This window comes from Gambusia affinis, linkage group LG21 (genome assembly GCF_019740435.1).
Source record: "Gambusia affinis linkage group LG21, SWU_Gaff_1.0, whole genome shotgun sequence".
NCBI classification, from domain to species: Eukaryota; Metazoa; Chordata; class Actinopteri; order Cyprinodontiformes; family Poeciliidae; genus Gambusia; species Gambusia affinis.
This window is the reverse complement of record NC_057888.1, coordinates 21,223,821-21,239,265: the sequence shown is the minus strand read 5'-3', so window position 1 is coordinate 21,239,265 and position 15,445 is coordinate 21,223,821. Positions and strand designations below refer to the sequence as shown.

The following is a 15,445-nucleotide window of genomic DNA, read 5'->3' as shown; positions in this document are numbered from 1 at the left end:
AGACCAAAAGTTTGGACACACTTTCTAATTGAATTCTATGAGAAGGCATGTCCAAACTTTTGGTCTGTACATCTTGACAAATGACTCCCAAGAAAAGCAAGAGTAACTTTATTTGCTTTCTTGGAGCTTTATGATTTGAAAAACAATCTTTGAAACATTGGAGTTGTGTTGGATCAAATCTTTTTATAGAGGTATGAATAGGAGGTGATAGCTTGCATTTTCTTGTTTAGCCAGGCATTTTTTTCATAGGTAAAGGTGATGATTTTGAGCATGTTAAAAAAACAGAAATCTTAAAGTCAACTAAAAGCCAAAGCCCCAAGGCCTGCCTGCTGAATGACACAAAGAGTTAAGGGTTCAAACTTTGAAAACAGGCTTTAGTGCCAAGTTCTAACATGTTCTTAAACACATGTTTATAATTGAATATGGAGCGCTAAAGATGGTCCTCAGCGGTGTGTTTGGATAAGTCTGGAATCAACAGGTTTTTGCATGGCAAGATGAGTTCAATCATAAATTCTGGAACGACGGCCGTAAAAACAACATCACCTGTGCTCTATCATTTTTAGCATGTCTACAATTATGTTTACTACCACACTGAACCACACAGACAGATGAAAGAACCCTTACACAATGATGTAATATTTTACATCAATTTTATTTTAGTAGAAAGACACTGAAATAAGACACTGGAGTTAAATCGATAACATTTAATAAAAGTTGCTTTCTCAAGTTAGTTAATCTAGTTGTCAACATAATTTCTGACATTTTGGTTGTCCTCCTAAATTAAAAGGAAAATAATTAATAACTGGTTGGTCATTTACATTTTCCTAACAACTAAAGGGTAAAGAACTACCTCAGAGTTCAGCAGCACATTTTGATAACAAATTTGAATCAAGCATTAGCACTGGCGCCAAACAAGCTAAGGCTGAGTACAATCTTAGCATTACCTGCATAGAAATTCTTTCCCCAATATTTAATAATTTCTCAGATCCCCTTGAGAACACTTTAAAAAAAAAGACTACATGGTTACTGTTGGAGATAGTAACCATTTAGTTACTGTGAAACTAAATAGTTTTAGTTTCCCCAAGTGCGTAGATAAAGATTGTGATATGCTTTCACAATCAATGATATATGTGAAAGCATATCTTATTGATTTATTTTATTTTCAGCTTCTTGTTGTCTACTTTTGGCTCAACCAGTATCTTTCAGCTGTTATTAAGACTGTGGATGGATGAGAATACATGATCTATGTGAAGCTCAACCTGCTCATCAAAACCAAATTGTACGACCACTGTGAGGAGAGCAGACAGTAAGCACTAAATTAACCAAGCGGAAGGAGGAGTTGAGCTTTTCTTTGTGATGGTTACAACTTTGACATCCAGTAAGTCCAGTTTGTAACCAAATTCCAGGAGTTCTGTTTTCTTTTTTAAGATAGTAGTGTTATTAGAACCTATCTCATTATTGAGAGCATCCCAAAGAAGTGTGTAGCTACTGTCAGCATGAGACTTCGAGAAGTAAAGGCAAACCGTTATTGAGAGCCTTTATCAGAAGGTGACTGCTTCAAGCTAGGTTCCTGCTACTAGGCTAGAATTTCCAGAGCGCTAATTAGCTGTATCCCCAAGTGCGTAGATAAGGAAGAGTCTAGATGTTATCTTCTGCAGTAGGGCTAAAATGGATTCCAGTGTGTGTATTAATGCTTATTAATGTACATTTGGAAGTTGAACTATTAATGAACAGTTATCTTTTGAGGGAATTTCAAGTATTTGCAAATACAGCCTCCAAATACTTAGGTATTTGGAGGCTCCAAATACTTAGGTACTTAGGTATTCAGCCTCCAAATACTTAGGTATTTGGAGGCTGCTGTGGTTCCTAACCTACCCTAGCTAATAGCTGCTATCGACACCACAGTTAGCATCTGCTTGACATCTTCCTTTTGTCTCTAAATGAAAGGACTCTTTCACATTATTCTAAAGTCTGGGTCACATGTAATGATCTACAACACTTAGTTTGAGACATAATAAAATCTTAATTTTAACAACTAAAAGATGAATTTTCACAACTTTATTGGTAGTAGGAACCACTTTAGAGGTAGACAAGATGTTCTACAGTGGTTGCAGACATTTTAAAACCTAATTTATGATTTTAAAAAAATATTTAATCTATATATGAAAACATGTAAAACATTAAAAAAAATTGCAAAAATATTACTATGAATCCTGAGCTGGAACCTTGAGCTGCATCCAAATTTTATATAAAATTATAACTCCAGTTTAAATTTTTACTGCTCAAACTCAAAATGAAAGCTTAAAAAAGAGGAACTTGCTTAAATTGTTAATATACTTTTTATATAGTCTTCAGCTTTTTTGTTGTTTAAACAGACATTTTATGCATGGGTCTTCATTTACAAACAGGGTTTGCGTGTCTGTGAGTAGAACAGTAAATCTTCAACTCAATGGAATGAACATGGAAACAGTTTTATGATGATTGTGTTACAAGACAATAAGACAATATACAGTACAGTAAAAGTGTATGGAACCATAAAACTAACTGCATTCAGAGTTGGAGATTCCTGTGAGCCTGAATAGGGGGGGGAGTTTGGCTTTACGTTCCAGCGGGGAGTCTGCTCAGCACGCAATACTGCAAGCAGTGTGCGTGTACAGAGGTGTGTGTGCTTTGACCAGTGTGTAAATGTGGGTTTCACCTACAAAATAGAATGATCAGGCAATGCAAAATATATGGTAGGGAATATCTGGATTTCACTAACCAAAAGGGGACAATGAGCAAAGGACAGAAAAATAATGTTGCTTTGTGTATGTATTTGAATGTGCAGCCATAACTGTTTTCTATAAATTGAGAGTGTGGTTGTGGTTGTGGGTGTGACTGTGATGAGTTTTCCACTCAGATATTAAATTGTGGACATTTAGAGTCTTGGTGTGTACATTAGTTTCAAAGGGTAGAGTTTTAGCTTGAGGATTTAAAACAGTTAATGTTTAAGGGCTTTTTCACATATAGTTGTATGATGTCTTTGTCTGAATCGCTGTTCACCAATCAGCTCACATTTTTTAGCACCAAAACAAGTCTGACTTCAGTATAAAGTATCTCTGCAATGTCTCCTGTGGCATTAGGCTTGTCTGGGGTTGAGCTTCAATGGTTCTAGCAGGTTGGTACCAGATACAGACCTTGTGATAAAGACCATGGCCATACATGTTCTCACAAATGTAATATTTATGTCAACTCACCAGGGCACCTTTAGGTCCGACATCACCAGCTGGTCCAACATCACCCGCTTCCCCCTGAGGAGACAAGAACCATGGCAGTGCATTCCACATCAAAAACAATGGTGGTATAGTGGTATAGTCACTGTACATTTTTTGTTTGTTCGTTTTGTTTTGATGAGGTAGCCTAGAAGCTAAATGCTACATTATTCTGGTTGGTTGTAGGAATGGAAAGTGAAGAGGAGCTATATGCTCCTGACCTGAAATGTAGTTAGGTCCAAGACCATCCGATTATATTATATTTTCCTTTTGTGCTGCTGAGATTAATCAATCCAGTTGGAAATTAATTAGTCTGGATTGTTTTTGCATGTTGTTGCTCTTTAACATCTGTTTATCTGTTAATCCAGATAAGTAGAATGCAGGTCCGGTAGAACCAAGACAGGAGACACGGATTTACTGCCATACATCAACCTTATTATTTTTCCCTTTCAGTACAGAAAGTATCAGAAGAGAAACCCTAAAAATTTTTTAATTCCACACTGGCACAGAACATAAATGAAAGTGCCGCTGTTACTCATAGTGTGGTCTTGTTTTATGCTACTGTGGCACTTTAAGACGTTTGACAGAGGAAGTTCATAACATCCTTTCTCTCCTTGCCACAAAAAGTACTTTAGGGTAAACTGTTCTGATATTTTCAAAGATTTATTCAACTGATGCTGTTTTTATTTTTATTGGTGAGGTGGGGATATTAATTTTCCTTCTTATGCTTAAACAACTGGCAAGCTTACACAAGCCTTGTAGCTGAGAAATCTAGTGAGAGGAATTAGTGGCAAATAGTAAAAGAAGGTGGTGCCATGTTGCGCCGTTGGACTTTTTCTGGCAAAACGAGTTAAATCAGCTATGTCCAGATAAAAAGTTCTAAAATCCTTATGTCCTTGTTAAGTGAAACACCTATTTAAATTTACGACTATAAGTCCAGAAATGCTATCTTGGGCAATACAATATACACTGTAAAAAACAAATTCAGTAGGGCACTTTTTATCCAGACGAAAAAGGGCAGATGCTCATGCACCAGCAGGTATGTACAGTTTAGTCTTTATGTCAGAAATAACATTTTGGACATAGGGGAGTAAGTCATAGTTTGATCTTCAAATCAATTCAGCGGCTTTCATCTAGCCATTATTTAATTTGAATGAATGAATGATATCCTCCCACTTCACACTTATGCACTTCTGAGACATGGTCTGTCACATGTAATCTCAATTCAGCACTTAAGGCCTGAACATACCTGAGTGTACTTCAGTCTGTGGAGGTCCTCGTATACTCAATGCGGACTTAACGTGGACTCAAAGTGGAAATCCGCGCAAAGAACAATTTTTATGACCACATACGCGCACCCTGTGTCGCCCAGTAAACTACTCAGCAGGCAACAGTGTTCGCATCAAACTGTTTTGCATGTGACACTGCGCTGATAACGCTGATAGTCAACACAACCAGTCGCAAGGACGCTCAATGTGACTGCCACTCTGTCTTGTGCAGACAGAGAGTGCTGTGAGGAGGCTGTCGTTATAGACACCTAACTAGCTCACCAAACTTGCGAGTATCCACTTGGATTGTGAGAAATAAAGGAATACACTCTGTCACGATAACTGCAGGCAATTGGTACACTTGACAGTGAAATTCCAACTGTGTGTAGAAAGTGCATGTGCAGTCTGCATGGCTCACAGTACGCCTGAGCATGCAGGAGCCTTTGGAGTTTGGTGGGTGGAATATAGCAAAATATGGAACCAGGTAAGAGGCATGAAGACTTCCAACATTGTGTTATGTTCTTTTGTACACCTTCTTTAACATTAACACAGACTAGGTGAGCAAGCAGCAAGCAACGTTCACGGTGAGCAGAAGAGCCATGAAAAAGGACTATCTGACATTTGCATGCTGCATTTTCATTCTGGAAAGGAGGTGTGTTTCCATCAGTGTGTAAGCACACCTACATACAGAAACCAGAAGCTACTCTCTGAACATTGGTTCAGACATTGCTTTTAGTGTCAATCAAAACCACATGGCTATACTGAAAATCTAATGGACTTTCTGGATTTTTTACACTGTTATGTAATGAGTTCATATCTGGCAGCAGTTTTTACTTTTGCATGGGCACAGCTTGTGTGGTGAGTCATGTGGTCAGAGCTCTCGCAGCAAGTGAGTGGACATGCAGGCGGCTTGTAAAAACAAAAGAACTAAAGACCACAAACAAACATATTCAAATAACACCTCAGCAATTTGTCAGACGCCAGAGGCTGCTCAAAGCAAGTTATACTGCTCAGCTATATTTGCTGACTGTTACAATGACAGAGGTATTTGAAATGGTCACAGAGTGAACCACAGCATTTCACTGGCACTGGCAATGACCATGTAAAACAAGCTATAAAATGTATTCTGGAACAACAGGCTTGGAATTCATTTGTCACATGAGTCACATGCCCTCTAGATTCCTTCAATGTTCTTGCAACCAGATTAGCAGAGATGCGGATTCAGAGAACATTTATTTTCCACCAAGACAATGACCCGAAGCATCCAGGTAAAGTTACATAAGGGCAGGAGGAAAACATTTGAGCAATTGCTTTATGTTAAATACTTCTATTAATTGTGACATTAAAACAGTTTTTGGGAGGGGAAATGTTGCAAAAGCAATACAAAGTGAAAAATATCCAAGGGGTTGAGTATATTTTGTAGGAACTGTATGTAGTAAAAAACCAAAAGCTCTCCTGCAACATGTCTAAGTCACAGCCACTAGATCCTCCTCGGTGATTCCTAAGCTTTCTCTCACCATAGTGTTGTGGTTATGCCCCGTGGTCACCTACAAATTATATGTGCCCAGAAAAGCCACTTCATGGAAGCCAGAAATAAGCCTTATCAGATTCCACAACCAGTTCAACTGGATCCCACAGACATTAAAGAACAGCAGCTCACCCTCACCATCAACATCATTCCAAGATGATGGTTTGGTCCCTTAGTCATTCATAATTGTCCCCGGCTGCTTATCCACAAATTGATCTTGGAAGGAAAAGCCACAGCAAATCTTCACACGTGCTAATCACTGATGTAAAGCAAAGTTTATTATGAAGTGAATGACTTTTAAAAATGTTACCAAAACTGTAATACAAATCTGAAAAAGTCTAGCTTGCATTTGTATTCAAAAATCTCTACAATGAAACTTGGTGGTAGAAGGATTATGCTATCAGGGAATCTTTTTTGTGGGCACTGGGAAGCTTGTCAGAGGTACTGGGAAGACGGACGGAAATAAATACAAAGCAATCCTGGAAGAAAATCTGTTAGGGACTCCAAAAGGCTTCAGACTTGTGCAGAGGTTTACCTTCTAGCACAGGGGTCTCCAACTCTAGTACTCTAGGACCGGTATCCTGCAACTATTAGATGCGTCTCTGCTTCCACACACCTGAGTGAAATAATCAGGGCATTAGCAGGAATTTGGTGAACATGACTGAATACTAAGGATGTAATTAAGCCATTTGATTCAGGACTGTTTGATCAGGGGCACATCTAAAAGTTGTAGGACACTTACCCTCGAGGACTGAAGTTAAATACCCCGGTTCTACTAGAACAACCATGAACAAACAGCCAAAAACACAAAAGAACGGATTACATCAGGAAAGTTAAAGTTTCCTTTTGACCATTGTATTAGTTTTAACTTTTGTGTTGAAGTTATAATGCATTGTTTTGAATTATCTCCATGTGTTTGTCCTAGGTGTCATTTCTTGTAGGTTAACCTTTGTGTATATAATCACTTAATTGCTGGCTCTGTTTTATGTGTTATCCTTAGCCACATTTGTCTTGGTTGACATGATTTCCTTTTTCCAAATTTTTGAAAAATTTGCTTTTCCATGGATTTTTGTAAACTACGGTATTTTGTGCTAAATTTAAACTGATTTTTTAAATTTCTGTGCCTTTGTCCTTGGGCCTTACCATTTGTTTGCTTTACTGACAGTTTACTGACAGTCACACTACCATTTAAAAATTATGTCATTCCCCTCTTCCTGTTGTTCTATCACATAAAATCTTAAGAAAGTGCTTGTGATTGTTATGTGACAAAATGTGGAAAGGGTCAAAGGGTATTAACACTTTTGCAAGGCTTTATTTTATTGGAAGCAAGTTAGCAACAATAAAGCACAAGTAGCAGGAATTGTAGTCAGACGCACTACTTTTTTTTCTCTGAAGAGTTTTTGCGGCGCTAGTGGCTCGTATTTTTGTGACAGTAGGCAGACAGGAAAGCAGGTGAGGAGAGGGGGGAAGACATGCGGCAAAGGTCGTTGGGACCTGGAGTCGAACCTGCGACATCCGCGTCGAGGACTAAGGCCTCCAAATGTGGGGCATGGTAACCCCCTGCGCCACCACAGCAAGCCCACAGATACACTACTTTGTGTTCCTTGGGTTGACCTGTATTCTTCATTGATTGCTGTGTCCAACTTGTCTTGTCAGGCTAATGCTGTGTTCAAGCTCTATTTATTTATTTATGGAAAGAAACCAGAACTCGACTGCGACATCGTAGAGCTTGTAGTGAATTAATTACTGCCTTGCTTGATCCTTGCTTTGAAACAATGTTCCAGTCACAAAATATATTCACTTGTGGTTCCCTGTGTTTTTTTTAGAAGCCTCTATTTTTTTTTATTGACATTTGTTTTTAGAACTTAAGCTCCCAGATGTGATGATGTTCCAGTTTTTAAGAGGACATAACCGTGGTCGGGGATTAGTCTGCCTTCACACAACGACAGCATCACACCAACTTCTCTGGACTTGTCTATTTTCTCCTGTTCTAGACGTCCCGAGATTTATGTCCTGTTGTCATTTATTGGGCGGTGGTGGGCGTCTCGGCTGTGTAATTGTGAGGTCTGCCGCTCGCAGGGCTTTATATGTGCGCAGTGCGGTGAGACACTTCAAAAGAAAGCAGACTCTAATTCAGTTGTTTCCCTCTAACAAACATACTGAACGCTGCATTTAACATTACAGAAAAAGAAAATTTGTGTCTGTGCAGAAGGTTTAAACAGAGACACAACGTACAGAGAATACAGATTAGTTCACATCGGCAATGTCAAAAAAAAAAAAGCCATCATTGAATAAATTGCGAGTTTTGTCTGACTGATCAATCCAAAACCTCCTTTTCTGGTGAAGGAATAGTTTTTTGGTTAATCAGTAAGTGGATTCATGCTTCCATAATACTTATTCTGAATTTTGATCTAAATGCTGCATCTGAAATCAAGACTAAAAGGATCAGACAGGAAGATTAGTGACCAGCACCCCTCCCGACCCCACGAGGGACAAGGGTGTACCGAAAATGGATGGATGGATAAGGAAGATCAGTGGTGATTATGGTGTGAAGCCAAACCCTGAACACAACATATAGACCTCCTTTTTGCTTCTTAAAGATGCTAAAGTTTGGTGGTCTAACAGCAGCTTAGAGTTAAGCTGAGTTTTATTTTTAGGTGGCCTCTGAAGTCTCTCGTAAATTGAAAACGCAGAGGTTAAAGATAACCCAACATTGACTTTCACTTGCTTTGTTTTGATTTCCATCGTTTGTCTGCACAAGTTGGTAATTTTCTTGATAGTAGGTCATCATTCAGGGGTTCAAAAGCAAGTTTCTAATTTTAAACACCGAAACCACTTACTATTCTCGCAGATGACAATTATGCATTTCTTGATTATAGAGAAGAGATGCGAAACGGTATCTTTGTCACATCAAACTTCACACCTCCCCAGTTAAGCTTCTCCTAATCACAATTAGAAACTCTGATAATAACAGGCCTAATCATTCATCAAAGTTATGTTTCAATCTTCACTGCCACATCATTCTCTTGTTTGCCGGAAATTTGCCTTATTGTGTGGATGCTAAAATGGATCAGCACAGTGATTAGAGGCCACAGTGACAGCCTGGAGCCTAGCACAGTTTATCTAACTGTAGGCCTCATTAACATGCAATGGAGCTGTCACGGATGACAGAGAAGTAATCTTTTACGGTAGGCCAGCGATGTTTCCCCCGGGCGACCACACCGCATGCTAATTTGGTTCACATGTGGATCTTTATTTTGTTGCCTTATTATCACAAGCTGCTCACTCACTGCAGGCTCTGTGAGAATTGCATTTCTGCACTGCAGCATGAGCAGGACTGTAGACGTCTCTTGGTTAATTCAAATATTTAACTCTGTGCTACCTGGGGAGTGTAGAAAAGCTTCCTTGGGTCATTAGAATACCCAGATTTCCAGAAAAAAAACAGCCTACTGAGAATATGAGCTGTTTGTTGTGCTGGCAGGAGAGACGCGTGAACGCAATCTGACTGTTTAGCCGCTGATTGGGGAAGGCAGGAGAAGTCTATGTTCTGCTAATGTTGAAAAAACACAATTTCACAAATGTGGTGTTCCCATTGAATAAGAAATAGTTAAAATCACGTCATTAAAAACCTGCTGTGTCTTCTTCCTCGCACCACTTCCTGTCATTTTGTCTTTTCCGCCAGTGGAAAAGAGATCAACCAGTTGTTGATCTCATAACAATACAAGTATTATAATGTAATATATTATTTTATTGACTTAAAACAATCTCCTGCATCTTCCTGAAAAAAATAGTTTCAGTTTTTCAATTGTACTTACATATTTGCACTAGAAACTAAGCCAAAAATACTTTTAGTTTTTATCCAGAAATAAGATTTTCTGTTTTTACAGTGTGGGACATTTTAATGTAACTTAGTGTTTGATTCGAAAAATGAAATACCACGTACTGTTTCTTTTTTGTTGTTTTTATTCTAACACACAGTTAGCAGCAGTTAGTTGTCATTCTATATTAACTTCACTTCATAGAAACATACACACACAAACGCAGAGAACAACATCACGCAGCTGTTGGAGCAGAACACTTCCAGATTCTTGGGGAAAACAGTTTATCATGATAACAGGAAGAATCTAAAATTACTAAGAGAAAGTTGAGTTCAGAGAGGTCTGTAAATAGCATCAGACACTTGTTTGTTGATGGCCGTGGTCATATGCTTGCAGCTGTGTGCTTGTGCTCTCTCATTTAGCTCGGGCGACGTTACCACAGGAGGACTTCTCATGTAACCTGTAGTTCAGTGTCACTCTGATCATGTGGTATTAATGAGTGCGAAGCTCGTTTTTTACACGATCACACTGGTGTTTTGTTCTTCCGTTGTTTTTTTAAGAATATAATATTGTTAACTTGTAAGAGTTTATCTACTAATAATGGTAAATTTTGTTTCCCCCTGAACCCAAAGTACAAAAATATAATTAGCAGGATAAAGTATTTTGCAGAAGCTCTAATTTTGGGTCGAACTACATAATTGTCAAACAATTTTTAAAGATGTACAGATGCATTCAAAGTGTCATGACACGTGTAAGATCCCGCCATCCCGCTCCCTGATGGAGGTTAAAAAAATCTGCTTGTTGACGATAGCTAGCATCGGTTTTAGCTGTCAGGTTGTCAACGTGAAGCTCTAAATCTTAAATGTACATGTGATGCAAAAGAAAGAGAGATGTAGTTCTTTGCTACTATTTGTCACCATTATGGCAACTAGATGATGAGGTCCAAGAGTGTCACATTTCACAGGTTCAAAAGTTCAAATTGGGGGTTAAAAAAGCGAGGAAGAGGGAAATAGGTCAGTTATGCTAGCTTGACTATGACAAACGTAACTGAGATGTTTGGCTAATCAACCATTGCTGTGTTCAATCACTTATTAATAATTGGAAAATAAACATTATGCCTGGAAACATAAAATTGTAATGGACTGAATGTTCTGGTCTTTGTGTGGGAAAGGTTAATGCACTTTTTGGTGTTGAATCTTGATACACTAGTGGAGCTGTGTAGTTGCTGTTGCAATTTATTCTTATAGCAACAGATTCCTACGGCAATAAGTTGCAATTTATTTTTTGTGTGTAGCATAGTCAACACAGAGCGCAAGAAAAGAAAAAAAAAGAATACGAGTGGTTTTGAGTTGTTCTTCAATGGTTTTTCTGCATTATTTTTCTTTTTGCTGTGGGGTGCTGCACTAAATTAATAATCCATACATTTCCAGGTTTTGTTTTGTCATTGGAATTGTTCTACCGTGACATATGCCATCCATATTTTTTAAATGGACGGCAAGTGAAAGAATCCTCTTTTGCCCTCCGACATTCTTTGCATGCACAAAATTGTAAACTATAAAATGCAGCATGTCTATGCATTCACATATCTGTTTATATGTTTTTATTTGTGCATCTCACATTTCTTCTGAAATAATTTTTTTAATGGATAACATATCATTGTCTGACTAAATTTGCGTAGCCCTGTGAAAAGAATTGCAAGCCAAAATAATCTGTCACTAGAATAAACATGGTACACTCTATATTGTCTCCAATCTAGACAATTTTTCTATACTGACCTTCTGTCCTGTTAGCCCTTCCACTCCGTCCATGCCTGGTGATCCTGGTTCCCCCTGGTTGAAGAACAAAAACACTGTTAAATACATCCAGTTCTGTGAAACCGGTCTAGACATATGAAGAGCTAAATGAGACAAAATTGAAAAAAATACATCAATAAATCAAGGATTGAATGTACCATGAAACAAATTTAAATCAAGTTGATTTAAATTTAATTTATATCCAATTTAAAACATTTGATTTAAATCTAAGGTTTAAATAATAGGCAATTAAATGATTAAATGTGATATTAACTGATTAAAATAAAAAAAATGTAATAACCGATGTAGACAATTAAATATGTATTTACTTATCTTATGGTTCTTGTTTCTGCACTATCACCATAAAATAATTTTATCTCTCGACTTCAGACATTAAAGTTGAGTGGCGGGGCTACAATAATGACAAACTCCACTTAGCCTGATTTTCTCAGAGCTATGGATATAATGTAAGATTACATCCATCTTATATTATTTGTCAACACTATGTAAGATTTTCGGACCATACCAGTTAACGCTGCTTTTCGGTTTATTTTTTTTTTTTTTTTTTTTTTTTTCAGAAAATGCAATTTTGTTCGGTTTAGTTTCCTTTTTTTTATATAGAATTATTTAATCTTACCTTAAGACCAGTTTGTCCTACAGGTCCTGGCTCACCTCTCTCTCCAGGAAGTCCCTGGTCAAAAGGAATTAAAAAAGAAATACAGAAACTAACAGACTTTTATGGTGAAAGCTGTATGAAATGTATCTTGCAATTAGCTAAAGTTTTACAGTTCTGAAATGCTGTCAATTTTGTCTTTTTTAATTATATATATATATATATATATATATATATATATATATATATATATATATATATATATATATATATATATATATATATATATATCATAATAATAATCAGCAAATTTAAGAACATGAGCTACAATATGGTTTTAAAGCAGCAATCAGAATATGTCCTCAAATGCCATCATCAAAATCATTGACATCAAATATGCGAATGAATACTCCAGTTATTATTAATCAAAGGCAATTCTGAACAGAACTTGATTAGGATTGATTGACCTGTGAAGGCACCACTGCAGCAATTGACTAAAGGTAAACATGTGCTGGTGTTGGATGTGTGTTTTGCTTTTGGCAGAGAAGTTTTTGTGAATAATTTCCACCCACATAATCCATCCAGTGTGTTCAGCAGGTGATTTCAGAATTTCATAATTTTGTTTGGCGATATCATTCACTCCAGCATGAATGATTAAATTCTCGATTGTTGGGTGATCATTAATAATTGATGGCACTATTCCTAATATATCAAACATAACATCATGGGGAAAGCAGAGTGTTTTATCCTCTTTGTTTTACATCTACGATTCCGTTATTTTCTGGTTTCTGGTTCACTTTAGGAGGAACCTGTCTGGATTCTCAAACCTCTTGTTGATGTTTGAAGTTGAAGTTTCCCTCGTAAATTCCTGCTGAATTGCAGCAAACCTGTTTTTCAGTGAAATTCCACCTTGATATCTCCTGTTGTTTGTTTTGTACTCGGTTCCGAGGTCGAAGAAGGGACATCTGGGCTCTGATGTGGCCACGCTGTTTTGTCTAAGTGCAGGGTTCATCCTGTAAAGGTTCCCTCAGATCTAAAGAATGGTTTGTCATGGTGCCGAGTCATTGTCTGTCAGTCCTTTCATTGCTTTGAATCATGCGTAGGGTTGTCTCATTTCCAAATCCTGCATCGACCTTAACATTAACCTCAACTCTGTGAGTCTTTGCTTCTATCACTTCAGTTCTCTGGAGAAGTTTGGCGTTCTTTGATTTGGTCAGAAGATAAGACTTTAAATTTGAAGTAATACAGTTATGAGGGTAGAAAGTGTAAATGTATCTACAATACCTGGGTATGTTAAATAACGTTTTGAAAGGCAAAAACTATCAAAGGCAGAAATGAGGACGAGGCCACGAGAAGTTCAACGTCCTTTAAGAGTGTTACAAAAGCAGAAAGACTTTCCTATAAAACCTTTTCCTGACTCTTCCAGTCTCACCTGTGGTCCTATTGGTCCAGGTTCTCCAGTTAGACCTGGTTCCCCTTGGTCTCCCTGGACGCAAAGTGAAACAAAGCATTGTCAGATCTATATGAAAAATTCAACAAGAAAAAGAACTCCAGTGTCATGTACTTGCCTTGTTACCTTTAACACCAGGCTCTCCTCTTAGTCCTTGGGGGCCTTCTTCACCCTGCCCAGTGACGAACAATCATTCAGACCGGAAACTTCAGTTAGAGGGGTGCCACACTAGTGGTGCTTTATGTTTGTATGCATATACATGTGTATGCATAGATGGATGGATACACACTATATTATTATTTCCTTGAAACAAATACAACTATTTTCAAATGTAAGCAAAGATAACACAGTCAGTTTGGATTACCAAATATATCCTCTTAATATGCTAAATATATTCATAAAATGTCAGCAACTTGTTTTTGTTTTTTTTGTCAAATTTGCATAGTAACAAATATGGTTAAAAAGTCAGAATCCAGCAGCAGTAACGGATTTGGTTCATTAGAATATAACTAGCTATCCAACAAAAAGGTAATTCTGTTGTCAGATGGTTTATCATTCAACATTGTACAGTATTTTAAAAATCATAAGTAGGCCACCTGTTTCACTTTAGAGCTTTTTGACTGTAGACAAATTTAGAAATATACTTTGGCTGCTTTTTCCAGGAACGTTTCAGCTCTCTCTATTTGGCAGTTATTATGTTTTTCTATGTGTTTTTGATGGTGCAACAACAGTTTAAAGGGCACAAGAAAAAAACTCATGCCACACAGTACTAAGAGGGTCGAAGTTACTGCGTTTACAAACTCAACCAAAATGGAACATTTTCATTCCACTTTTTCTTTGATATTCTAATGACAAAACTATTCCAATTTGGGAAAGAAATCAACTGTCTTGAGAATTCAGTCAATATAGAGTATAGCTTACATAAGCAAAGACAAAAAAGAGAATAGGGATTAACAATCAACATGCTAATTTGTGAATTAGCATATTGTTTGTTATTTTTCTAATCATAATAAACACATGAGACCTTCATGTTGGGGCTGCTAAGTTAGTCGAGGATCTTTCAGTGTTGTGAACATAAATTCATTAATCTTATCCTGGCTAAATTTAAAGACAGGTTTTTTTCTAGAATACACTGGCAACAACTAGCATTAGCATTACACTTTAGCTACCTGATGCAGGATGACAAGCAGTGGTTTAACATTTATATGTTTAGCACAGTTTTATTATTCTTATTGTTTTGCTAACAAGTTTGGATAATTACTGTAGCTTGTTCAGTAATTCACAATAATGGTGATGCTGAGGATTTTATTTTAACTTTGAAGCAACCACCAAAGATTTCTTCAGCATCGGTCCTTTAAAGGTACATCAGAATGTGGAACGTGTACTAATTTTTGTAATGAAAGTCAACAATCTACATCAACATACATTGAACAGGGCAATATCCTCTATTGCTGACATTTATTTTGGATTACTTTATTAGCTATGACTTATAGCAAATTTAGATACAGGCTGAGTATGCTATGTCCATATGTTTGCAAAGAATCTCAACAAACCACAATCAAAACTCATAAACATAAAGTAGAATAGCATTACTTTTATTCCTGGAAATCCAGGAGGGCCGGCGTTGCCAGGTTTACCTTCTTTACCCTGAGAACAAAAACAAGTTGATATAATTTCCATCACATTCATTCAGTATGTGTCCTACAGAATGGATGGAGCAACCT

The 15,445-nt window shown here is 37.3% G+C and overlaps 1 protein-coding gene across 1 annotated transcript in view; it reads right to left on the bottom strand.

Annotated features, from left to right (window-relative positions):
• The window catches only part of si:dkey-225n22.4 (collagen alpha-1(XXI) chain), a 51,750-nt gene that overhangs the window by 18,650 nt on the left and 17,655 nt on the right, over positions 1–15,445 (bottom strand). Inside the window, exons 14-19 of the mRNA XM_044103884.1 lie at positions 15,315–15,368; positions 13,840–13,893; positions 13,704–13,757; positions 12,296–12,349; positions 11,641–11,694; positions 3,237–3,290 (exon numbers count right to left, since the gene is read on the bottom strand). Coding sequence (XP_043959819.1) covers positions 3,237–3,290; positions 11,641–11,694; positions 12,296–12,349; positions 13,704–13,757; positions 13,840–13,893; positions 15,315–15,368 — 324 coding nt within the window. The remainder of the gene's footprint in view (positions 1–3,236; positions 3,291–11,640; positions 11,695–12,295; positions 12,350–13,703; positions 13,758–13,839; positions 13,894–15,314; positions 15,369–15,445) is intronic.